At 36.7% G+C, this 25,894-nt stretch overlaps 1 protein-coding gene across 2 annotated transcripts in view; it reads left to right on the forward strand.

The window, feature by feature from the left end:
• NUP205 (nucleoporin 205) overlaps positions 1–25,894 on the forward strand; it is a 153,216-nt gene that overhangs the window by 13,174 nt on the left and 114,148 nt on the right. Inside the window, exons 2-3 of one of the 2 annotated variants that reach the window (XM_077142076.1) lie at positions 12,378–12,520; positions 13,737–13,908. In XM_077142076.1, the coding sequence (XP_076998191.1) occupies positions 12,378–12,520; positions 13,737–13,908 (315 nt within the window). Of the gene's footprint in view, positions 1–12,377; positions 12,521–13,736; positions 13,909–14,265; positions 15,724–25,894 lie in introns of those variants that run through there. The other variant, XM_077142164.1, reaches the window with a different exon arrangement.

Here is a 25,894-nt window from a genome sequence, read left to right on the forward strand (position 1 = left end):
ATGCAGATTTCTCTGCCTGATGGGCTAATAGGCAATACATGTATTAGAGCTTTCAGAGACAGAAAGAGGTTATTGCCATGTGTGAAGCAGGAGATCAGATGGCCTATGAGCCCAAATATCTGTTTCCCCGAGTCGGAGTTCAAGGTTTTTATGGATTGAAGCACAGGGAAATGGAGTTGTTACCATAACAGTATCAAGTACAAAGAGGTCTGAGACTAGGCTAGAATGATCATTACAGTCATAAGTACACACAGGGCTGAATCTAGTTGAGTTTCAGTAATTTCAGATATTAACTTTTCACTATTTTATAATATAGAAAGAAAAAACATCTTTATGATTCAGTAATCATAATCATTAATTCTTCTTGTTTAATATTTTTATTGTAAACAAACATACAAACATCCTTTTTAAAAAATTATTTATTTATTAATTAAAAAATTAAGAGCAAACAAAAACATTAGCACATCATTCCATTCTACATATATAATCAGTAATTTTCAATATCATCACATAGTTGCATATACATCATTTCTTAGAACATTTGCATTGATTCAGAAAGAAATAAAGACAACAGAAAAATAAATAAAATGATAAAAGGAAAAAAAACGATTATACATACCATACCCCTTACCCTTCACTTTCATTTATCACTAGCATTTCAAACTAAATTTATTTTAACATCTGTTCCCCCTATTATTTATCTTTATTCCATATGTTCTGCTCGTCTTTTGACAAGGTAGATAAAAGGAGCATCAGACACAAGGTTTTCACAATCACACAGTCACATTGTGAAAGCCATATCATTTAGTCTTCATCAAGAAATGTGGCTACTAGAACACAGCTCTACATTTTCAGGCAGTTCCCTCCAGCCTCTCCACTACATCTTGAATAACAAGGTGATATCTACTTAATGCATAAGAATAACCTCCAGGATAACCTCTCGACTCCGTTTGGAATCTCTCAACCATTGACACTTAGTCTCATTTCACTCTTCCCCCTTTTGGTTGAAAAGGTTTCCTCAGTCCCTTGATGCTGAGTCTCTGCTCATTCCAGGATTTCTGTCCCACATTGCCAGGAAGTTCCGCAACCCTGGGAGTCATGTCCCACGTAGACAGAGGGAGGGTGGTGAGTCTGCTTGCTGTGTTGACTGGAGAGAGAGGCCACATCTGAGCAGCAAAAGAAGTTCTCTTGGGGGTGACTCTTAGGCTTAATTTTAAGTAGGCTTGACCTATCCCCTGTGGGGTTAAGTTTCATATGAAGAAACCCCAAGGCTGGGGGCTAAGCCTATAGCTTTGGTTGTCCACACTGTTTGTGAGAATATCGAGAATTCAGCTTGGGGAAGCTGAATGTTTCCCTGTTCTCACCATTCCCCAAAGGGGACCACTCACTGATCAAATCACTCTGGGATTCATTGGGGCACTCAACAAACCAACAAACCAACAAAATCTCATGTCCTACCCAAGATTCCAAGTACTTATGGCGTTCAATCAAGCTATCTACGTAAGTTATATATTTCCTCTAACTGTTTTATGGTCTTAGACCTAATGTTTAGATCTTTGATCTATTTTGAGTTAACTTTTGTATAGAGTGTGAGATATGGGTTCTCTTTCATTCTTTTGCATGTGGATATCCAGTTCTCTAGGCACCATTTATTGAAGAGACTGTTCTGTCCCAGGTGAGTTGGCTTGACTGCCTTATCAAAGATCAATTGTCCATAGACGAGAGGGTCTGTATCTGAACACTCTATTCGATTCCATTTGTCAGTATATCTATCTTTATGCCAGTACCGTGCTGTTTTGACCACTGTAGCTTCATAATATGACTTAAAGTCAGGCAGTGTGAGACCTCTAGCTTCATTTTTTTTCCTCAGGATACTTTTAGCAATTCGGGGCACCCTCCCCTTCCAGATAAATTTGGTTATTGGTTTTTCTGTTTCTGAAAAGTAAGTTGTTGGGATTTTGATTGGTATTGCATTGAATCTGTAAATCAATTTAGGGTAGAATTGACATCTTAACTATTTTTAGTCTTCCAATCCAGGAACACGGTATGCCCTTCCATCTATTTAGGTCTTCTGTGATTTCTTTTAACAATTTCTTATAGTTTTCTTTGTATAGGTCTTTTGTCTCTTTAGTTAAGTTTATTCCTAAATATTTTATTTTTTTGGTTACAATTGTAAATGGAATTTGTTTCTTGATTCCCCCCTCAGATTGTTCATTACTAGTGTATAAAAACACTACAGATTTTTGAGTGTTGATCTTGTAACCTGCCACTTTGCTGTACTCATTTATTAGCTCTAGTAGTTTTGCTGTGGATTTTTCAGGGTTTTTGATGTATAATATCATATCATCTGCCAACAGTGAGAGTTTTACTTCTTCATTTCCAATTTTGATGCCTTGTATTTCTTTTTCTTGTCTAATTGCTCTGGCTAGAACTTCTAACACAATGTTGAATAACAGTGGTGATAGTGGACATCCTTGTATTGTTCCTGTTCTTAGGGGGAAAGTGTTCAGTTTTTCCCCATTGAGGATTTTGTTAGCTGTGGGTTTTTCATATATTTCCTTTATTGTGTTGAGGAAGTTCCCTTGTATTCCTATCCTTTGAAGTGTTTTCAAGAGGAAAGGATGTTGAATTTTTTCAAATGCCTTTTCTGCCTCAATTGAAATGATCATGTGGTTTTTCTGCTTTGCTTTGTTGATATGGTGTAGTACATTTAATGATTTTCTTAGGTTGAACCATCCTTGCATACCTGGAATGAATCCTACTTGATCATGATGTATAATTCTTTCAGTGTGGTGCTGGATCTGATTTGCAAGAATTTTATTGAGGATTATTGCATCTATATTCATTAGAGAGATTGGTCTGTAGTTTTCTTTTTTTTGTAATATCTTTGTCTGGTTTTGGTATCAGGGTGATGTTGGCTTCATAGAACGAGTTAGGTAGCTTTCCCTCCTCTTCAATTTTTTGGAAGAGTTTGAGCAGGATTGGTACTAATTCTTTCTGGAATGTTTGGTAGAATTCACATGTGAAGCCTTCTGGTCCAGGACTTTTCTTTTTGGGAAGCTTCTTAGTGACTGATTCAGTTTCTTTACTTGTGATTGGTTTGTTGAGGTTATCTATTTCTTCTCGAGTCAAAGTTGGTTGTTCATGCCTTTCTAGGAAGTTGTCCATTTCATCTACACTGTTGTATTTATTAGCATAAAGTTGTTCATAGTATCCTGTTTCACTTCCTTTATTTCTGTGGGATCAGTGGTTATGTCTCCTCTTCCATTTCTGATCTTATTTATTTGCATCCTCTCTCTTCTTTTTGTCAATCTTGCTAAGGGTCCATCAATCTTATTGATTTTTCTCCTAGAACCAGATTCTGGTTTTATGATTTTCTTAATTGTTTTCATGTTCTCAGTTTCATTTATTTCTGCTCTTATCTTTGTTATTTCCTTCCTTTTGCTTGCTTTGGGGTTAGTTTGCTGTTCTTTCTCTAGTTCTTCCAAGTGGACAGTTAATTCCTCAATTTTTGCCCTTTCCTCTTTTTTGATATAGGCATTTAGGGCAATAAATTTCCCTCTTAGCACTGCCTTTGCTGTATCCCATAAGTTTTGATATGTTGTGTTTTCATTTTCATTCGCCTCGAGATATTTACTGATTTCTCTTGTAATTTCTTCCTTGACCCACTGGTTGTTTGAGTGTGTTCTTGAGCCTCCACATATTTGTGAGTTTTCTGGCACTCTGCCTATTATTGATTTCCAACTTCATTCCTTTATGATCTGAGAAAAAGTGTTTTGTATGATTTCACTCTTTTTATATTTGTTGAGACTTGCTTTGTGACCCAGCATATGGTCTATCTTTGAGAATGATACATGAGCACTTGAGAAAAAGGTATATCCTGCTGTTGTGGAGTGTAATGTCCTATAAATGTCTGTTAAGTCTAGCTCATTTATTGTAATATTCAAATTCTCTGTTTCTTTATTGATCCTCTGTCTAGATGTTCTGTCTATTGATGAGAGTGGGGAATTGAAGTCTCCAACTATTATGGTAGATGTGTCTACGTCTCTTTTCAGTGTTTGCCACATGTATTTTGGAGCATTCTGCTTTGGTGCATAAATATTTATGATTGTTATGTCTTCATGCTGAATTGTTCCTTTTATTAGTACATAGTGTCCTTCTTTGTCTCTTTTAACTGTGTTACATTGGAAGTCTAATTTGTTGGATATTAGTATAGCTACTCCTGCTCTTTTCTGGTTGTTATTTGCATGAAATATCTTTTCCCAACCTTTCACTTTCAACCTATGTTTATCTTTGGGTCTAAGATGTGTTTCTTGTAGGCAGCATATAGAAGGCTCCTGTTTTTTAATCCATTTGCCAGTCTATGTCTTTTGATTGGGGAATTCAATCCATTAACATTTAGTGTTATTACAGTACAGGTAGTACTTTCTTGTACCATTTTGCCTTTTGGATTTTTTATGTCGTAAGTATTATAGACCCCAGCCGGGTTTTCCCATACTAAACTGACCTCCTATCAGGGAGAAGCAGTCACGTGCGTCGGTTTTCCCTGAGGGTGAGACCCAGCAGGTTGAAATACTTTCCTGTGAAGTCTCTGGGCTCTGTTTTTCTTATCCTGCCCAGTATGTGGCGCTGTGTGCCTGCAAGTCCCACCAGCATAAGATGACGTGGTACCTTTAACTTTGACAGACTCTCCCTGCTGGGGGCGTGGTGGAGACAGAAGAGAGGTTGTAGGCTGGTTTTTTTTTTTATAAGATTTTTTTTTTTTTTTTTTTTTTATTTATTTTTTTGTTTGTTTGTTTTTTACATGGGCTGGGGCCGGGCATCGAACCGGGGTCCTCCGGCACGGCAGGCAAGCATTCTTGCCCGCTGAGCCACCGCGGCCCGCCCTGTAGGCTGGTTTTAATGGCTTCAAATTACCAAGCTCTAGTGTCTCAATTCCTTGAGGGAGGGATTCCACCTGAGTTGGACTTCACCCCTCACCTGGGGAAGGCACAGGCTGGAGACAGGCCCTGAAAGCAGCTTGTTTCTGCCTATGCAGGGGCTGTTGAAGCCTGAGAAGTCCTGCTGCTGAATCCAGAGGCAGTCAAGCCTTTGTAGAAACACAGCCACAAGAACCTCTGTTTCTTTTCTTTTTTTCTTTTTCTGTTAGCCCAATGAGCGACCTGCACTTTGACCAGGTTCACCTGAGCTGGGGGCCTATTTTTAGTAGTCAGAATTTGTTAATTCATGCCACAATTGGTGTTTGGTTGGACTCAGCCCCTGCTGCTGTTAAAGTCTCTTTCCTTCCCCTCTGGGAAGCAGCCTGTGGGGAAGGGGCACAGGCTGATGGGGCTTGGGGAACTCATGGTCTGGGGAGGCTCGCAGCTGGTCCAGCTGGTCTGGACTGGGGTACGCTGTGTGTCCAGTCACTGACGTGGCCCCAGGAGCTGTTCTGTACTGTTTCTGGTTATTTAGTGGTTGTTCTGAAGGACAAATTAAAACGTGCACATTGCTAAGCTGCCATCTTGGCCTCGCCTCTCCATACAAAAATTCTTGACATACAGACATTCTTGACATAGTTACAGTCAATGGCTCACAATATCATTGTATAGTTGTGTATTCATCACCATGATCATTTTTTTAAAAATATATATTTTTATTTATAAAACCAGTCAACATATAAACACGGACATTCTTAATGTATGAACATTCCATACTTGGTGTGCAATCATTGGCTCACAATATCATCACATAGTTGTATTTTCATCACCATGATCAATTCTCAGAACATTTATATTTTTCCAGAAAAAGAAATAAAAAGAAAAAAGGAAAAACTCATACATACCATACCTCTTACCCCTCCCTCTCATTGACCACTAGTATTTCCCTCTACCTAACTTATTTTAACATTTGTTCCCCCTATTGTTTATTTCTTATCCATATTTTTTACTCATCTGTCCATGCCCTAGATAAAAGGAGCATTAGACATGAGGTTTTCACAGTCACACAGTTGCACTGTAAAAGCTATATCATTATACAATCATCTTCAAAAAATCATGGCTACTGGAACACAGCTCTACAGTTTCAGGTACTTACCTCTAGCCACTCTAATACACCGTGGGATATCTGTATAATGTGTAAGAATTACCTCCAGGGTAACCTTTTGACTCTGTTTGCATTTGTTAATTCTTAATTTCTCAGTTACCAGTCCTCCCTTTTGCTTTTGTTTATTCCTTTATCTTTTTTTTTTCCCCATGAGGTTCTTATCCAGCTGGGGCTTCTGTCTCAAGGGCCAATGGGGTCTTGAGAGCTCTCTTCCAAGGTTACTCATTTGGTTTTTGAGAGTCTTAGTTCTTGCTGGTTATTATTTGGAGGTGTCAGTTCCTCCCTATGTGTGCCTTTCCAAAAGTTGCTTTCAGCATGACTGCTTGCTTCCCAGGAAAAGAAGAAAGAGAGATAGAAAAAGAAAAAAATGCACGTGTAAGAGCCAACCTAAGACAGAAGTGACAGACTTTTTTGTGGCCTGATATTAGATGTGATATACCATTAGTTCTGCTAAATAGGGTTGCACTACACAAGGGCGTGAACACAAACAGGCAGAGATCATTGGGAGCTGTCTCAGAGACTGCCTACTGCTAAAGTTTTAGGAGGTGAGAGGCTGTGTTAGTAACTTCTGTGCTTTTTTCATTCTTTTTTTTTTAATTTTTATTTTTATTTATTTATTTTTTTTACAAGGGCAGACACCGGGAATCGAACCCGGGTCCTCTGGCATGGCAGGCGAGCATTCTTGCCTGCTGAGCCACCGTGGCCCGCCCACTTTTTTCATTCTTAATTAGTAATATGGAAGAAGGAAACATAGCTACTAGTGATTTCTCTCTGATTAAGTCTTTTTAAAAAAATATTTTTATTAAGATATCTTCAGATACATACAGTCTATCTAAAGTATACAGTCAGTGGCTCACAATATCACATAGTTGTATATTCAGCACCATGATCATTTATAGAACATTTGCATCACTCCAGAAAAAGAAATGAATAAAGAAGAAACTCACACATTCCATATCCCTTCTCCCTCCCTCTCACTGACCACTAGTATTTTCAATCTACCCAATTTTTTTAACCCCTATCTCCCCCCTATTATTTATTTACTCTGATTAAGTCATTATATTCATTACCTACCAAAATGTACCTGATTGGTACATTCCTTTATCTTGAGGGACATCTCGGGTGATGACCATTCTTACTTAATCATATTGAAAAGGGACATCAACATTATGGGGTAGAGGAATGTAGCATTGTTATTCCTGGAGAGACTGTCATTCCTGTTGGCAATATCTGACTGAGACCTGCATAAGAGTACCTTTAGAATGATCTTCTGACTCTATTTGAAATCTTTTATCCATCGAAACTTTACTTCTTTTCCCCTTTTAGATCACTAATCCATTGCTAATCCCACGGTATTGGGGAGGTTAACCCTGGAAGTTATGCCTCACGGTGTCAGGGAAATTTATCCCTGGAAGTCATGTCCCACTTATTTTCCCCCTTTTGATCAGGTAGGCATTGTCAATCCTGTGGTGCTAGGACCAGGCTCATGCCTGGGAGTCATGTCCCATGTTGTCAGGGAGACTTACTCCTGGATGTCATGACTCACATAGTGGGGAGGGTAGTGATTTTCCTTGCAAAGTTGGGCTTAGAGAGAGAGAGGTGGCCACATCTGAGCAACAAAAGAGGTTCCCTGAGAGTAACTCTTAGGCATAATTATAGGTGGTCCATATATGCCCTTCTTTTTTTTTTTTTTTTTTTAACTTTTTTTATTAATTAAAAAAAATTTAACAAACAAAACATTAAGATATCATTCCATTCTACATATACAATCAGTAATTCTTAATATCATCACATAGTTGCATATTCATCATTTCCTAGAACATTTGCATTGATTTAGAAAAAGAAATAAAAAGATAGCAGAAAAAGAAATAAAACGGTAACGGAGAAAAAAAGATTATACATACCATACCCCTTACCCCTCGCTTTCATTTATCACTAGCATTTCAAACTAAATTTATTTTCACATTTGTTCCCCCTATTATTTATTTTTATTCCATATGTTCTACTCTTCTGTTGATATAGTAGCTAAAAGGAGCATCAGACACAAGGTTTCCACATTCACAGAGTCTCATTGTGAAAGCTATATCATTGTTCAATCATCATCAAGAAACATGGCTACTGGGACACAGCTCTACATTTTCAGGCAGTTCCCTCCAGCCTCTCTGCTACATCTTGAACAACAAGGTGATATCTACTTAATGCATAAGAATAACCTCCAGGATAACCTCTCAAATCTGTTTGGAATCTCTCAGCCATTGATGTTTAGTCTCATTTCACTCTTCTCCCTTTGGTCGAGAAGGGTCTCTCAATCCCTTGATGTTAATTCTCAGCTCATTCTAAGGTTTTTCTCAGTCCCTTGATGCTGAGTCTCAGCTCATTCCAGGATCTCTGTCCCATGTTGCCAGGAAGACCCACATTCCTGGGAGTCATGTCCCACGCAGAGAGGGGGAGGATGGCGAGACTGCTCATCATGTTGGCTGGAGAGAGATATGCCCTTCTTTTAATTGTTTCCAATTATTAGATCTATTTCACCTAAAGATGTGACCCAGACAGTTGGAAAAGGTTTTGCCATTTCTTGAGGCAGCACTTTGCTGCCTTTGGGAAATTCCATGGGGTGGTTTCTTTCAAATGTCCAGGTTTGTTTATAGTAATTACAAATACTAAAGCTTTCTGGACTCCAGGAATACTAATTTACATAGTATTTATTTATCTTTAAACAATTTTATTTTTATTTAAAATAAATTTTTTTTTGTCTTTAAACAATTTGAATAGTGCTCTTTGAAGAATTTTTGTTTGCTAATTTGGTATTACCATTGGAGGTAGGAAAATATGCATTTAACAAACAGACACAAATAGGAAGTTAGACACAAACAGAATCAGAAATATAAAACACACTAACTTGGACCCTATTTTTTCATTCTTTCCTGGTGTGCTTGAATATTAATGCCCATCTGTGTTATAGGTTGCCAATATTGAAGTAACTAAGCTTCCTGTTTTCTTTGGGTCTTCTCTATAGAGGAGGGTATTATTTCCAATTATATACATCTGATGTGGAGAATAAGGTATGCATATATAAATCATCTTTGGCTTTCCTGTGCCTCAACTTCTATAGGCACTTGCCAGAGGAAAGAAGTTTTACCAGTAGCTCTGCACAGTCCTGACCAAATTTGGTACCTTGGTGGATATGGAAGGGGGAGACCATTTTTTACTCTGGCTCTTTTACCTCTGGTAAAGGAGAAGCAGGAGGGGGAGGAGGAGATAGGGGAACTTCCTTCTTCCTGATCTGTTGGCCCCTCGGTTATAGGGGAAGGTGGACCAAATGAAGGAGTTAATAAAAGTTCTATTGGATCCTCTGGATTTGAATGAGGGAGGACATTTTTCTTTTTCCACTAATATTTGCAGGTACAAATTTTATATATTTTATTTTCTCATTGTTTCTGGGAGAGACAAATAGTGAGATGATGTATGTGTAATCGAACATACATCATTTCATCCCATTTCTGCTCTCTTTTGCAGAACAACCCTAACTGTAATACAGTGTTCTCTTTATAGAGCCATTCTTAGGCCATTTTTCTCCTGATACTAAATCTTATTGAGGCCAGACTGTGTTACAGAAATAAACAATTTTTTGTTTTTTTCATAAGTTTGTAAATAAATCTCTCCAGTTTTTCAAAATACACCCCAAAGGGCTACATTTAGGAAAGCTATTAGAATTAGAATTTCCCATGTTAATGAATTTCAGTAATCAGTAACCAATTAGGAATATTTGAACAGTACAAATGCAATAACACACCATAACATTTAACCAGATACATCATTTACTTGTTTATTTAAGTAACATACCAATTAATAAGTAAATCACACATATCAGTAAGTTTAACAGACATTAAGTACTTACGCTAAACACCAATTAACTGTTAAACAGGCATCAAACATGTAATTTCATTAAATACCAATTAATGGTTGGCTTAATTATTTTGTAGGAGCATACTCAATAGATAAACTCAGGTCAGGGCCTTGAAACCCATGCAGAATGGTACCCAGGAAACAAAGGTTTAGAAGTCAGAGCAAGGAGGACTGTACTGGAAGCAGCACCCAGGGCCTCAAACTCAGGGCCAGGGGACTGATCACCATACTCATATCTCAGTTGGCTTTTAGCTTGATGACCCACACAGTCAGTCAGATGTCTGGACTTGGAAGTAGAAGCTATTTCTCTCTTTGAAGATTTTTAAGGCCCCTAGAGTCTGGAATTCCAGCAAAGTAGAGAACAACCCAGTTGCTGAGCCTCTAGACTAAGAGTCTAGCAGCTACAAAAGGCTTGATCACTGTGCTTACTTGTTCTTCCAGGGCTTCAGAACTTTGGGCTGTCAGACTTCTAGTTTTTAGGGACGTTGTCCCATTTGGGTGGCCAAATTGATAATGAACAAATGTGGATTTCTCTGCCTGATGTGCAAAACAGCCAATCCATGACACCAAGATTTCAAAGAAAGAAAGAGTTTATTACTATACATGAAGCAGAAGATCAGATGACCTTTCAGTCTAAAGTCTGTTACCCCAAGTCTAAGTTCAGGGTTTTTATGGATTAAGCAAGGGGAGATGGAATTGTTACCATTACAATATCAAGTACAAACAGGGCTGAAACTGGCTAGAGTAACTGTTAAAATAGTAGATATACACAGAGCTGAAACTAGAATGATCATTACAATGGTAAGTGTACACAGATTTGAAACTAACTGAATTTCAGTAATTTAAGTATTAATTTTTGACTATTCTACAATATAGAAAGAAAAAACATTATTTAGTGATTCAGTAATCATAATCATTTGTTAATGCTTAATTTCTCAGTTCCAAAATGTTTTTTGTGATGACAATCTTAATTCAATTTTTTTAAACGTTTAAAATTGTATAATATAACATATATACAAAGCAAAGAAAAAAAGCAATAGTTTTCAAAGCACTTTTCAACAAGTCGATACAGGACAGATAATCAGAATTCAATTTTGTATAGTTACTAAAATATTTCACTTATATGAATTTTGTCTCCCAAATGTGATCATGAACTTTTTAAAGACCAGGATTATTTCTCTTATCCTTTATGACACTTGACTGTTCATTTGTGGAACTTAAGTATTTATAGGTAAAGATATTTGTCTTAGTTTGAATTAATTTGCTTAGGTATGTGTAGACATGGTTTTTGGTTCTCTTTTTTTCTTTTTGCTATTTTAAAAACTTTTTTAGATGTAGTTTTTAATGTCTTCACTTACCAGACTATTTATCAGATAATTCTGAGCTACCTAAATTCATCTTTTCAAATATTTTCACTTTCCAAATATCATGTCCAGAGGCAATGTAAACCTGTTCATTAGGACGCACTCTGATGCCAGACTGCCTGGGTGCAAGTTCTGCTTATCCGGTGTGATCTCGAATAAGTTTCTTGTCCTTTCTGCCTTAGTTTCCATATCTACAAAATGGAGAAAGAAATAGTACTGGCCTTATAGGATGTTATAAGATGTAATAGTACACGTAAAGACTTTAGCATAGTACTGTTAGTACATAGCAAAAGCTTAATAAGTATTACCTATTATTGTTAGTGCTTTTACAGATCAACATGTGATCCTTTTAATATGAGCTACAAAGGACTTCTGTATTTTTGTGCTTGTTTATGTATTTATTTTTTTATTGGGAGGTGCATGGTCCAGGAATAGAACTCAGGCCGCATGGCAGGCGAGAATTCTATCACTGAACTACCCTTGCACCACCCTTCTGTGCTATTTTTTAATAGCTAGAACCCTAGCCAAAATAAGCCAAAATACATTTTTTTCATGTTCTAGATTTTCCTAAATCTGATTTTTCCCCTATTTCTGCTTTTCATTTGTATGATAGGGAAAGATGGAAAGGTACTTCATTTTATTGAATACTTATACTAATTCAGGCATTGTATTATATGTTTTACTTATTTTGTCTCATTTAATTCTTAAAACTGCATGAAGCAGATGTTGTCCTTGTTTTATATAATTTCCTTAATATAAAGAAATTGAAGTTTAGGGAGGTTATTCCTTTGCTTCTGGTTACAGTGCTAATAAAGTAGCAAAACAACTTCAACTGATATGAAAGTAAGGATTTATTTTATTTTATATTAAGTTATGTGAAATGATGCTTACATTGCTGCCTGACATAGCTCCTTATGTTTAAAAGTAACCCTGAATGTGACTAAAATTTGTGGACTGTAATATCCCATTATTTTCCAAATTTGTATTTTATTTAATGTTGGTTTTATTTATTTTTTCTTTAAGCTGCTAGTCTATGGGGTCCTTACAAAGACATTTGGCAAACAGTGGGAAATGCTCTCTGGAGAAGACAACCTGAAGCTGTTCATCTTCTTGACATGATTTTGAAGAAACACAAACCTGACTTCATCTCACTGTTCAGAAACCCAGTAGGAAATTTTCTCATTTTTGCTTTGTGGATTTGCTTTTTTTTTTCTTCTTTTTTTTAAAAGAAGAAGGAGCAAGCAAAATCTTAATGCATATAAAAAAAATTTTACTTACCCTGTTTCAGTGATCCATGATTTCTTTTAAAAATGTGATTTTTCCTAGATGCAATTATTATCTTGCTCTCCATAGGAGATAATATATTTATCTGTAGCTAGTAGATGCTAATATTTGAATATGTTTTAGGAAGTTCAATATATTCCAGAAATATTAGCCTCTTGATATTTCTGACCTATAGTTAATAATACATCAGAGCTTGGTAAGATTGATTAATTAATTTATTTTCAGGTAACTCATCAGTATTTTAACCATTGGAAGTGTTATGTTGTCTTAGCTGAGCTAATTAATTCTTGTTTACTGTCAACCACTGCATTTTGAAATCCTTTACAACCAGGAATAGTATTTCAGTGGAGGGAATTCATATTTGGAAACTACTTTTCTTACTGTTTGACGATATTTTATATACTAACAAGACCAGAAAGAAAGCCAACTTTTAATCTAATACTATAGTAGATAGAACCCTGGCCTGGGAGCCAGTTGAGCTGAATTCTAGCCTTGGCTGTATCGCTAGAGAGTTGTTTGACCATAGGCTTATTGTGTGACCAGTTGTGTGCCACAAGTTATATGACCACAAACTCATCTTACCTAGGCATCATCAGTTTTCTCATCTGTAATAGATGGATTAGGTTTTTATGTAGCTTTTTTTTAAGGTCTAAATTTTAAAAATGTTATGATCCATCAAGAGATTAATTCTGTACTATATAATATTTGTTAAATATTTGAACTAAATGGGTAAGACCATATTTTAAGTAATATGTTAAACTATCATTAACTCTACTAATTAATTAAAAAGTTTGTGTATCCATTTGCCATTTCCAAATTGAAAACATTATTTTTTACATTTATTAAATACATAATTAGAAATGTTCCTTAGAAACATGAAAATTATTATGCTATTTTGAATATTTCTCAAAATTTTGTAGTTTAGAGCTTAGTAGAAACAGTTATTGAAAAGATGTAAAATATTATCTCATAAAGTTCTAATTCTAGATTATCTGATAAAAAGTATTTGTTTGTAATGTTACCAGATTATATTGTCATAAATAGTCTTCAGTTTTACCATTTTCATTACATGAACTTAATGTATTTTTACCATTGTAGCCAAAAAATGTTCAACAGCATGAGAAGGTTCAGAAAGCCAGTACAGATGGTGTTTCCATCCAGGGTCAACAGGGAACCCGTCTTCTTCCTGAACAACTCATTAAAGAAGCCTTTATCCTCAGCGACCTTTTTGATATTGGAGAATTGGCAGCCGTTGAGCTTCTTCTTGCTGGTAGGTTGACATTTAGCTGAATCTGTGGTAATGTAGTTCGGAATTATAAAGTTATCCACTCATGGTTTAAAGTATTATATTATTTAGATTCCAAAATAGTTTCCAAGGATGTAATTTATTTGAAAAATCATATTCAAAGAATTTCCTTTGTTTATCTTTGATTGAAGGGAAGTCTTTGTTTTAGTGATCAAAGTTTTGAAGGTAATTTAATTATTTTAAGGGAAGATTTTACATGTTGATCTACTAGCAAAGAATAATTGCTTGCGTCTCAGAAGTTTTATAGCACAAAGCATTTATTGTCATATAGTGATTAAGAAAGCAAGGTCATTGTTTTTTCTGGAGTTTCTTTTGGGGTGATTTAGATAACGAAGAGGTAAAAAATAGGTATTTTCGATAATGCTAAGTGAAGTAAATAAAACAGGGCAGTAAGATATAGAGAAATGACAACTGAATGGGACAACTTCAAATAGGGTGCTACAAGAATGCCTCTCTTTAGAAGGTGCGAAGGGTAGTTCAGTGGTAGAATACTCGCCTGTCATGTGAGAGACCTGGGTTCGATTCCTGGCATGTGTACCTGTCCCTCCCCACACCCCAAAATTCAACAAATGGTGCTGCAATAATGGGATGCTCACATGGAAAAAGAATGAAATGTGACCTCCACCATACAGCATACAAAAAAAAAAAAAAAGATGCCTCTTTTGAGAGTGGGACGTTTGACCTGAGAACTGAATGATGAGAAAAGTGCTAGAAAGGCAGAGTTTTTGGGGAAGACTATTCCAGGGGGAGCAAACTGCAAGTGCTTGAGCTGGAACAATGGCATGTTAAAACAAAAAGACTACCGTGGCTAGAGCATACTGAATGAAGGAGAAATTGGAAGTAGATGAAGATAGCAGAATCAGATATTGTTGGATCTTGCAGGAAATGAAAATCATTTGGATTTTATTCTAATCACAATGAAATGTTTGGGGGAAGGATTAAGCAAAATTGTTACATAGTCTAGTATAGCTTTGAAATGATATCTCTGGCTGTTGTATAGAGAAAGTACTGAAATGAGACAGGAATGGTCAATTGATCAATTAGGAGGTTGTCATCAGTAGTGCAGTGTTGGCAGTGGCTTGGACAGTGTGACAGCAGTGGAGCCTGTGTGAAGTGGTCACAATTGGCATATGATTTGGAGGTAGAGTTGTTGGGAGTGAAGTGGGGAGTGAGAAAGAAAAGAATCAAGAATGACACCCAGGTTTTTGACCAAAGGACCTAGATAAATAATGAAGCCATTTATGAAGGTGAGGAAGACTGGCAAGTAATCGAGTTTTAGGAGATAATTTAAAAATTCAGTTTTGGATATATTAAGTTTAAAATACCTGTGATACATCTAAATGGAGATGTCAGGTAGATAATTAGGTACATGAGTCTAGACCTTGACACAGAGGATAAGGTTAGAGAGAAAAATTTGGAATCATCTTCATGTTGATCAAGGTTTCTCATTCTTGGCACTATTGACATTTTTGACTGGTTATTCCAGTCCATTAGGACTGTCCTATACTTTGTAGAATGTTTAGCAGCTTATCTCTGGCCTATGCCTGCTAAATACCAGTAGCACCCTCCTCATAAACCTAATGGCAATTAAGCATTTCTCCAGACATTGCCAACTAGGGGTTCAAAATTGCTTTTAGTTGAGAACCACTAATATAGGTGGTTCTTTATGCCGTAGGACTGGAGAAATTATCTAGATAGAGAATCCTGATGGATAAGAGGGCCAAGAACTGATGACTACCAAAATAAAGAAGATCTCATTATCAAGGAATTTAAAATACGGTATGGGAATTAACATATTTATAAGAAATACAATAGGATAGAAAGGGTTAACCTGCCATAATATGCTTAAGAGTTGGCCTATATTGCCCAGTATTAGAACATTTCTGGCATGAAACTGGGAGTGTAGTTGAATTCTGATTCTCAAGCCAGTTAGCTGAATCACCATGGCTTTTTTCATGTAGATAGATTTATAACTAAATAACAATTACTTAGAATTATTCTGGCAGTTTTATCTTACATTGCCTCAACTTTGATATACATTATTTATTTATTTATTTTAACTATTTTTATTGTATAGTATAACATATATACAAAGCAAAGAAATAAAAAAGCAATAGTTTTCAAAGCACTCTTCAACAAATGGTTACAGGACAGATCCCAGAGTTTGTCATGGGCTACCATATGGTCTTCTCATATTTTCCCTTCTAGCTGTTCTAGAATATAGGAGGCTAGAGGGCTTAAATATTTTTTTATCATCACAATCAACTTTTTTCCTTTTTTTTTGTGAAAAATAACATATATACAAAAAAGCTATAAATTTCAAAGCATAGCACCACTATTAGTTATAGAACATATTTCAGAATTTGACATGGGTTACAATTTCACAATTTTAGGTTTTTACTTCTAGCTGCTCTAAAATACTGGAGACTAAAAGAGATATCAATTCAGTGATTCAGCATCCATATTCAATTGTTAAATCCTGTCTTACTCCACCATCAACTTTGATCTTTCCTTCCCTCTCTTTAGGGATGTTTGGGCTATGGCAATTCCAAATTTTTCATATTGGAGGGGTCTGTCTCTAACATGGGGTAGGGAGATGGAATTATCTGATATTCTGGAGAGGTTAGGCTAGGTTTCAGGACTTATCTGGACCAGGGACCCATCTGGAGGGTATAGGTTTTTGGAAAGTTACTCTATTGCATGGAACCCTTGTGGAATCTTACATATTGCCCTAGGTTTTCTTTAGGATTGGCTGGAATGGGCCTACTTTGATATTTTTATTTCTCATCAATACTTGCAATTGTAACAGATTAGTGAATGATATTTATTCATTGGTTTCAGATTTTGACAAATTATTTTACCTTGAAATCACTTAATTAAAAGAGCTTTTAAAAGATATAATATTTAAAATTGTAATATATGTAATTATATATATATTTTATATAAAATTTTATAATATATACAATTTTAAATATTATGTCTTTATTTAAATGATATAATAACCCCCGTTGGAGCTGAAATCCAATGTCTCTTTCTTTTTTGTTTTTATTAACGAAAAAAAAAAAGTTAACACAACATTTAGAAATCATACCATTCTACATATGCAATCAGTAATTCTTAACATCATCACATAGATGCATGTTCATCGTTTCTTAGTACATTTGCATCGGTTTAGAGGAACTAGCAACACAACAGAAAAAGATATAGAATGTTAATATAGAGAAAAGAAATAAAAGTAGTAATAATAGTAAAAAAAACAAAAAACCAAAAACAAAAAAAACCCTATAGCTCAGATGCAGCTTCATTCAGTGTTTTAACATGATTAGTTTACAATTAGGTATTATTGTGCTGTCCATTTTTGAGTTTTTGTATCTAGTCCTGTTCCACAGTCTGTATCCCTTCAGCTCCAATTACCCATTATCTTACCCTGTTTCTAACTCCTGCTGGACTCTGTTACCAATGACATATTCCAAGTTTATTCTCGAATGTCCATTCACATCAGTGGGACCAATACAGTATTTGTCCTTTAGTTTTTGGCTGGAATCACACAGCATAATGTTCTCTAGGTCCATCCATGTTATTACATGCTTCATAAGTTTATCTTGTCTTAAAGCTGCATAATATTCCATCGTATGTATATACCACAGTTTGTTTAGCCATTCTTCTGTTGATGGACATTTTGGCTGTTTCCATCTCTTTGCAATTGTAAATAACGCTGCTATAAACATTGGTGTGCAAATGTCCGTTTGTGTCTTTGCCCTTAAGTCCTTTGAGTAGATACCTAGCAATGGTATTGCTGGGTCGTATGGCAATTCTATATTCAGCTTTTTGAGGAACCGCCAAACTGCCTTCCACAGTGGTTGCACCCTTTGACATTCCCACCAACAGTGGATAAGTGTGCCTCTTTCTCCGCATCCTCTCCAGCACTTGTCATTTTCTGTTTTGTTGATAATGGCCATTCTGGTGGGTGTGAGATGATATCTCATTGTGGTTTTGATTTGCATTTCTCTAATGGCCAGGGACATTGAGCATCTCTTCATGTGCCTCTTGGCCATCCGTATTTCCTCTTCTGGTAGGTGTCTGTTCAAGTCTTTTTCCCATTTTGTAATTGGGTTGGCTGTCTTTTTGTTGTTGAGTTGGACAATCTCTTTATAAATTCTGGGTACTAGACCTTTATCTGATATGTCATTTCCAAATATTATCTCCCATTGTGTAGGCTGTCTTTCTACTTTCTTGATGAAGTTCTTTGATGCACAAAAGTGTTTAATTTTGAGGAGCTCCCATTTATTTATTTCTTTCTTCAGTGTTCTTGCTTTAGGTTTAAGGTCCATAAAACCGCCTCCAGTTGTAAGATTCATAAGATATCTCCCTACATTTTCCTCTAACTGTTTTATGGTCTTAGACCTAATGTTTAGATCTTTGATCCATTTTGAGTTAACTTTTGTATAAGGTGTGAGATATGGGTCTTCTTTCATTCTTTTACATATGGATATCCAGTTCTCTAGGCACCATTTATTGAAGAGACTGTTCTGTCCCAGGTGAGTTGGCTTGACTGCCTTATCAAAGATCAAATGTCCATAGATGAGAGGGTCTATATCTGAGCACTCTATTCGATTCCATTGGTCGATATATCTATCTTTATGCCAATACCATGCTGTTTTGACCACTGTGGCTTCATAATATGCCTTAAAGTCCGGCATCGCGAGACCTCCAGCTTCGTTTTTTTTCCTCAAGATGTTTTTAGCAATTCGGGGCACCCTGCCCTTCCAGATAAATTTGCTTATTGGTTTTTCTATTTCTGAAAAATAAGTTGCTGGGATTTTGATTGGTATTGCATTGAATCTGTAGATCAATTTAGGTAGGATTGACATCTCAATTATATTTAGTCTTCCATTCCATGAACACGGTATGCCCTTCCATCTATTTAGGTCTTCTGTGATTTCTTTTAGCAGTTTTTTGTAGTTTTCTTTATATAGGTTTTTTGTCTCTTTAGTTAAATTTATTCCTAGGTATTTTATTCTTTTAGTTGCGATTGTAAATGGGATTCGTTTCTTGATTTCCCCCTCAGCTTGTTCATTACTAGTGTATAGAAATGCTACAGATTTTTGAATGTTGATCTTGTAACCTGCTACTTCGCTGATGTATAATTCTTTTATTTATTATTATTATTTATTAGCTCTAGTAATTTTGTTGTGGATTTTTCCGGGTTTTCGACGTATAGTATCTTATCGTCTGCAAACAGTGATAGTTTTACTTCTTCCTTTCCAATTTTGATGCCTTGTATTTCTTTTTCTTGTCTAATTGCTTTGGCTAGAACCTCCAACACAATGTTGAATAATAATGGTGATAGTGGACATCCTTGTCTTGTTCCTGATCTTAGGGGGAAAGTTTTCAGTTTTTCCCCATTGAGGATGATATTAGCTGTGGGTTTTTCATATATTCCCTCTATCATTTTAAGGAAGTTCCCTTGTATTCCTATCTTTCGAAGTGTTTTCAACAGGAAAGGATGTTGAATCTTGTCAAATGCCTTCTCTGCATCAATTGAGATGATCTTGTGATTTTTCTGCTTTGATTTGTTGATATGGTGTATTACACTAATTGATTTTCTTATGTTGAACCATCCTTGCATACCTGGGATGAATCCTACTTGGTCATGATGTATAATTCTTTTAATGTGTTGTTGGATACGATTTGCTAGAATTTTATTGAGGATTTTTGCATCTGTATTCATTAGAGAGATTGGTCTGTAGTTTTCTTTTTTTGTAATATCTTTGCCTGGTTTTGGTATGAGGGTGATGTTGGCTTCATAGAATGAATTAGGTAGTTTTCCCTCCACTTTGATTTTTTTGAAGAGTTTGAGCAGGTTTGGTACTAATTCTTTCTGGAATGTTTGATAGAATTCACATGTGAAGCCGTCTGGTCCTGGACTTTTCTTTTTAGGGAGCTTTTGAATGACTAATTCAATCTCTTTACTTGTGATTGGTTTGTTGAGGTCATCTATGTCTTCTTGAGTCAAAGTTGGTTGTTGATGTCTTTCCAGGAACCTGTCCATTTCATCTAAATTGTTGTATTTATTAGCGTAAAGTTGTTCATAGTATCCTGTTATTACCTCCTTTATTTCTGTGAGGTCAGTAATTATGTCTCCTCTTCCATTTCTGATCTTATTTATTTGCATCCTCTCTCTTCTTCTTTTTGTCAATCTTGCTAAGGGCCCATCAATCTTATTGATTTTCTCATAGAACCAACTTCTGGTCTTATTGATTTTCTCTATTGTTTTCATGTTTTCAATTTCATTTATTTCTGCTCTAATCTTTTTTATTTCTTTCTTTTTGCTTGCTTTGGGATTAGTTTGCTGTTCTTTCTCCAGTTCTTCCAAGTGGACAGTTAATTCCTGCATTTTTGCCTTTTCTTCTTTTCTGATATAGGCATTTAGGGCAATAAATTTCCCTCTTAGCACTGCCTTTGCTGCGTCCCATAAGTTTTGATATGTTGTGTTTTCGTTTTCATTCGCCTCTAGGTATTTACTAATTTCTCTTGCAATTTCTTCTTTGACCCACTTGTTGTTTAAGAGTGTGTTGTTGAGCCTCCATGTATTTGTGAATTTTCTGGCACTCTGTGTATTATTGATTTCCAACTTCATTCCTTTATGATCCAAGAAAGTGTTGTGTATGATTTCAATCTTTTTAAATTTGTTAAGACTTGCTTTGTGACCCAACATATGGTCTGTCTTTGAGAATGATCCACGAGCACTTGAGAAAAAGGTGTATCCTGCTGTTGTGGGATGTAATGTCCTATAAATGTCTGTTAAGTCTAGCTCATTTATAGTAATATTCAGATTTTCTATTTCTTTATTGATCCTCTGTCCAGATGTTCTGTTTATTGATGAGAGTGGTGAATTGAAGTCTCCAACTATTATGATATATGTGTCTATTTCCCTTTTCAGTGTTTGCAATGTATTCCTCACGTATTTTGGGGCATTCTGGTTCGGTGCGTAAATATTTATGATTGTTATGTCTTCTTGTTTAATTGTTCCTTTTATTAGTAGATAGTGTCCTTCTTTGTCTCCTTTAACTGTTTTACATTTGAAGTCTAATTTGTTGGATATTAGTAAAGCCACTCCTGCTCTTTTCTGGTTGTTATTTGCATGAAATATCTTTTCCCAACCTTTCACTTTCAACCTATATTTATCTTTGGGTCTAAGATGTGTTTCCTGTAGACAGCATATAGAAGGATCCTGTTTTGTAATCCATTCTGCCAGTCTATGTCTTTTGATTGGGGAATTCAGTCCATTAACATTTAGAGTTATTACTGTTTGGATAATATTTTCCTCTACCATTTTGTGTTATAGATATCATATCTGATTTTCCTTCTTTCTACACTCTTCTCCATACCTCTGTCTTCTGTCTTTTCGGTTCTGACTCTAGTGCTCCCTTTAGTATTTCTTGCAGAGCTGGTCTCTTGGTCACAAATTCTGTCAGTGACTTTTTGTCTGAGAATGTTTTAATTTCTCCCTCATTTTTGAAGGAGAATTTTTCTGGATATAGGAGTCTGGTTGGCAGTTTTTCTCTTTTAGTAACTTAAATATATCATCCCACTGTCTTCTAACTTCCATGGTTTCTGCTGAGAAATCTACACATAGTCTTATTGGGTTTCCCTTGTATGTGATGGATTGCTTCTCTCTCGCTGCTTTCAAGATCCTCTCTTTCTCTTTGACCTCTGACATTCTAACTAGTAAGTGTCTTGGGGAACGCCTATTTGGGTCTAATCTCTTTGGGGTGTGCTGCACTTCTTGGATCTGTAATTTTAGGTCTTTCATAAGAGTTGGGAAATTTTCAGTGATAATTTCTTCCATTAGTTTTTCTCCTCCTTTTCCCTTCTCTTCTCCGTCTGGGACACCCACAACACGTATATTTGTGCGGTTCATATTGTCCTTGAGTTCCCTGATACCCTGTTCAAATTTTTCCATTCTTTTCCAGATAGTTTCTGTTTCTTTTTGGAAATCAGATGTTTCATCCTCCAAATCACTAATTCTATCTTCTGTCTCTAAATCTATCATTGTAGGTTTCCATTGTTTTTTCCATCTTTTCTACTTTATCCTTCACTTCCATAAGCTCTGTGATTTGTTTTTTCAGTTTTTCTATTTGTTCTTTTTGTTCAGCCATGTCTTCTTCATGTCCTCCCTCAATTTATCGATTTCGTTTTTGAAGAGTTTTTCCATTTCTGTTCGTATATTCAGCATTAGTTGTTTCAGCTCCTGTATCTCATTTGAACTATTGGTTTGTTCCTTTGACTGGGGCATATTTTCAATTTTCTGAGCATTATCCGTTATCTTCTGCTGGCGTCTGGGCATTTAGTCAGATTTCCCTGGGTGTTGGACCCCACAGGTTGAAAAATTTTTCTGTGAAATCTCTGGGTTCTGTTTTTCTTATCCTGCCCAGTAGGTGGCGCTCGTGGCACACGTTTGTCTACGGGTTCCACCAGTGAAAGTTGCTGTGGGTCCTTTAACTTTGGAAAACTCTCGCCGTAGGGGAGGTTCGGCAGCCGAAGCATCTTGGAAAAGTGCCAGCCGGCCCGGGGGTCCAAACGCGGGGAGGGTTGCCGGCCACCGCAGCACGGGAGAGCACCCGACCGCATTTCCTAGTCAGCCCGGGGCTCCAAGCGTGGCGGGAGGGCACCAGCTGCCGCAGCCTGGGAGAGTGCACCGTTCCCAGCCGGACCGGGGAGTCACGTGTTTGGAATGGGCCCCCCGGTCACCGTTCTGCGCAGTCTGGGGATTTGCGACCCAACTCTCTCAGTTGGTCTGGGGGGCCTCTCGTGGTGAGGGCGCCAGCCGCCGCGGCCCAAGGGGACCGCCTGCCCAATTCTGCCAGCTGGCCTGGGAAGGAGGAAGGGAGGGACTCCGACCGCTTGCCGTCCCGCCCGGGAAAGCCCGCGCCCCTCGGCGATCTCACCGGAGCTGGTTCTCCCAGACAGTCAGCCGTTCCAGGATGGGGTACGCCATCCCTTTGATCTCCATTGTGGCTCCGGGAGCTGCTCTGTATTGTCTCCACTTCCCCAGTAGCTGTTCTGGAGGAGGAAAGGTGAGGGTGGCAAGGCTGTCGAGGCCGGTGGCGGAGGAGCCGGTGAAGGCGGAAGAGGGCACGGTGGTGGTTGGAGAGCCGCCAGAGCAGGAGAAAGGGAAGGATAAGGTGGTGGATGGAGCGCTGCCAGAGCAGAAGGGAGAAGAGGGAGAGGTGGGCGGGTGGGCTGGCTGGCAGGCGGGGCGTGGGCGGTTCGCGCGGGGCCGGCGGACAAAGAGGGAGAGGTGGGTGGGCGGGCTGGCTGGCAGGCGGGGCGTGGGCGCCGCGCGCCCGGCCGGTGGACAAAGAGCTGAAATCCAATGTCTCTTGATATATCAAACATGGAATATATAAAATATATTTATTGTGAGAGAGTAGATTTGAAACAACCTAAATAGTCTTTAGAATACCAAATAAATTATGATACAACCATGTACTGTAGCTGTTAGAAAGAATGAGGATATGCAACAGACACCAAGAAACCAATATTGTTAAGAAAAGTAAAATTCAGATCAGCATGTTCATATAAAGCTTGTAAATGCATAGGTGATCTCTGAAAAAATACATAGAACCTGACAGCATTGGTTGCCTCTGGGAGTGGAGCTGAAAAGCCAGGATATAGGATTGGGAAGAGAATTACTTTTTAAATCCTTATAGACTCTTGTTTAGACAGAGTACTTTATAAAACACAGTGAAAATGTTACCTAAGGGAATGTTACAAAAGAGATGTTTTTCTTATTTGAGCAAATTACTATTTCAAATAATAGTTGTGTTTTTTTCCCTTTCCAAGTTTCATAATACATAGAGTGTGTGATTTCATATTTAGTTTAAACTTTATGTGCACAATGGGCAGGCCACGGTACCTCAGCAAGCAGAGTTCTTGCTTGCCATGCCAGAGACCTGGGTTTGATTGCCGGTGCCTGCCCATGCAAGATAAAAAAAAATTATGTGCACCAAAACTTGAATTAGACCTACTATAATTTTGAAATTATAGGCCTCTTACTTTACACTTGGCAATTAACTGTTCCTTGTTTTTGATCATGAATGAATTTACTTATTAAAATTAAACAGTATTTCATGATTACGCTAAATCCACTAGAGTTTGGAGAAAAACATAATAACAAAGTATAATCCTTTACTCAGAAGATTACAAAAGATAAACAAAATGACTGACATGCAAGGAGAAATTTATAAATCTAAAGTGGCTTTAAATGTGTTATGCTACTTGAATGTCATATGTTTGTAGGTCAGTTCCTGAATGATTAAGGGTTTCATCAGGACTAGAATTAGATAGGTGATGGTGGGCTAAGATTAATAAGACCTTATAATAAATGTGGTATAGGACTTGCATTTTTCTACTAAGGAAATAGTTTCATAGGTAGGTTATTTCAGATGTGTAATGTTTTTCTCTAATTATATAGTGAAATAGTTAATTACCAGGTTTTGGAATCAGATAAGCCAAAATTTGAACTCTGGTCCCTTTCCCTCATCTTTTCCATTTCTCTTTTCTGCTTAAGATCTGGGCTACTTTGAAATCTTCTCCCTAAATCTTGATCTCTTCCTTCTCTGAAATCCTTGGGAGTTTTGTTCTGGCTAGCATAAAAAAAAAAAAACAAGTCAGAAGTGCAGTATCATAATGCCTATTGACTGGAATCCTGAGTTTGATTTCAGAATAAAATTTCCCTCAAATGCTCTTGTATATGTGATTAACTTCTATGTGTACTTGTAATCAGTTAGGTACATTTTGGGGAAGGGTGTTCTGGGATCTGATTCTTTGTAATATTGTTTATTTAGGGAAATGTGTTGCTCAGCTTTAGAACAGTGTTTGAATTTTTAGAACATACTTCCTTTGTTACTTTCTGTGTGTTGTATATAAGTTTGTAAAAATCACTTTGTATTTATTTTCATGGGATTCCAATTATTTAAAAATAATAAAAAAAGGGTGATTCTAAGCACAAATAATTCATGCACATCTTATTTTCATCTCAATGAAAAAATTCCATAAAATGAGCAGTTTATTTTAACAGAGGAGCCATATGAACAAAATATAGGCATTTTCATTAAAAGGTAATATAATATGTTTAAAGATACCACGTAGCTGCCCAAATTCTTTTGAATTAAGGCTGCTTTAGAAGAAATATGATATTGAGAATGAAGAAATTAGTTTTCTCATTGTATGAGGGAGATGTTAACAGGGCATGCTTGAGTTCTGAGTTCAGCTCAAGACTTTCACTTAACTTTTCACTTGAAGTGTTTACTTTTTATGTACCTACCATGTGCCAAGCATTCTGTTAAGACTACAGGGATATAAAGATGAATAAAGCCCAACTACCATATAGGAGCTCGTAGTCAAGTAATTGAGAAAGACAAGGAAACAAATAATTTCAACAATTAAGTGCATTAATTCATATTTCTGCAAGATTAAGTGATAGTTCAGAGGGAAGGAAATTAATTTATCTTGGGGTGTACAGAGAAGTTGTCTCAAAAATTATGAGGCTTAAGCTAGTTTTGAAAATGAGTAGCCATTTATCAGGTAGAACAGGTGTACATTCAGGAGGAAGTAGGGCATCTAGGTGGAGGAAATTGTACTGAGAAACAGATGTTAAGGCAGTGTGAGGAATTTGGGAGTAGAAAGGAATGGAATGGAGGAGTAATTGGGGTGAAGGCATAAGAAAATTATAGGCAATGAGAAAAAATATATAGGCAAGTTACATTAAAGAAGACAGTAGAACCAATTCAAAGGAGAGCAATTAAAACGGCGAGTGAACTTGAAACATAAGAAAAGGTGATTTAATTTTCAGTAAAGTAACTTCCCAATATTTGGAAGATTTCATGTGAAAGAGTAAAATATGCATTAAATAAAATTAGATTTATTTGATGACAGACCATGG

This window comes from Tamandua tetradactyla, chromosome 1, assembly GCF_023851605.1.
Source record: "Tamandua tetradactyla isolate mTamTet1 chromosome 1, mTamTet1.pri, whole genome shotgun sequence".
NCBI classification, from domain to species: Eukaryota; Metazoa; Chordata; class Mammalia; order Pilosa; family Myrmecophagidae; genus Tamandua; species Tamandua tetradactyla.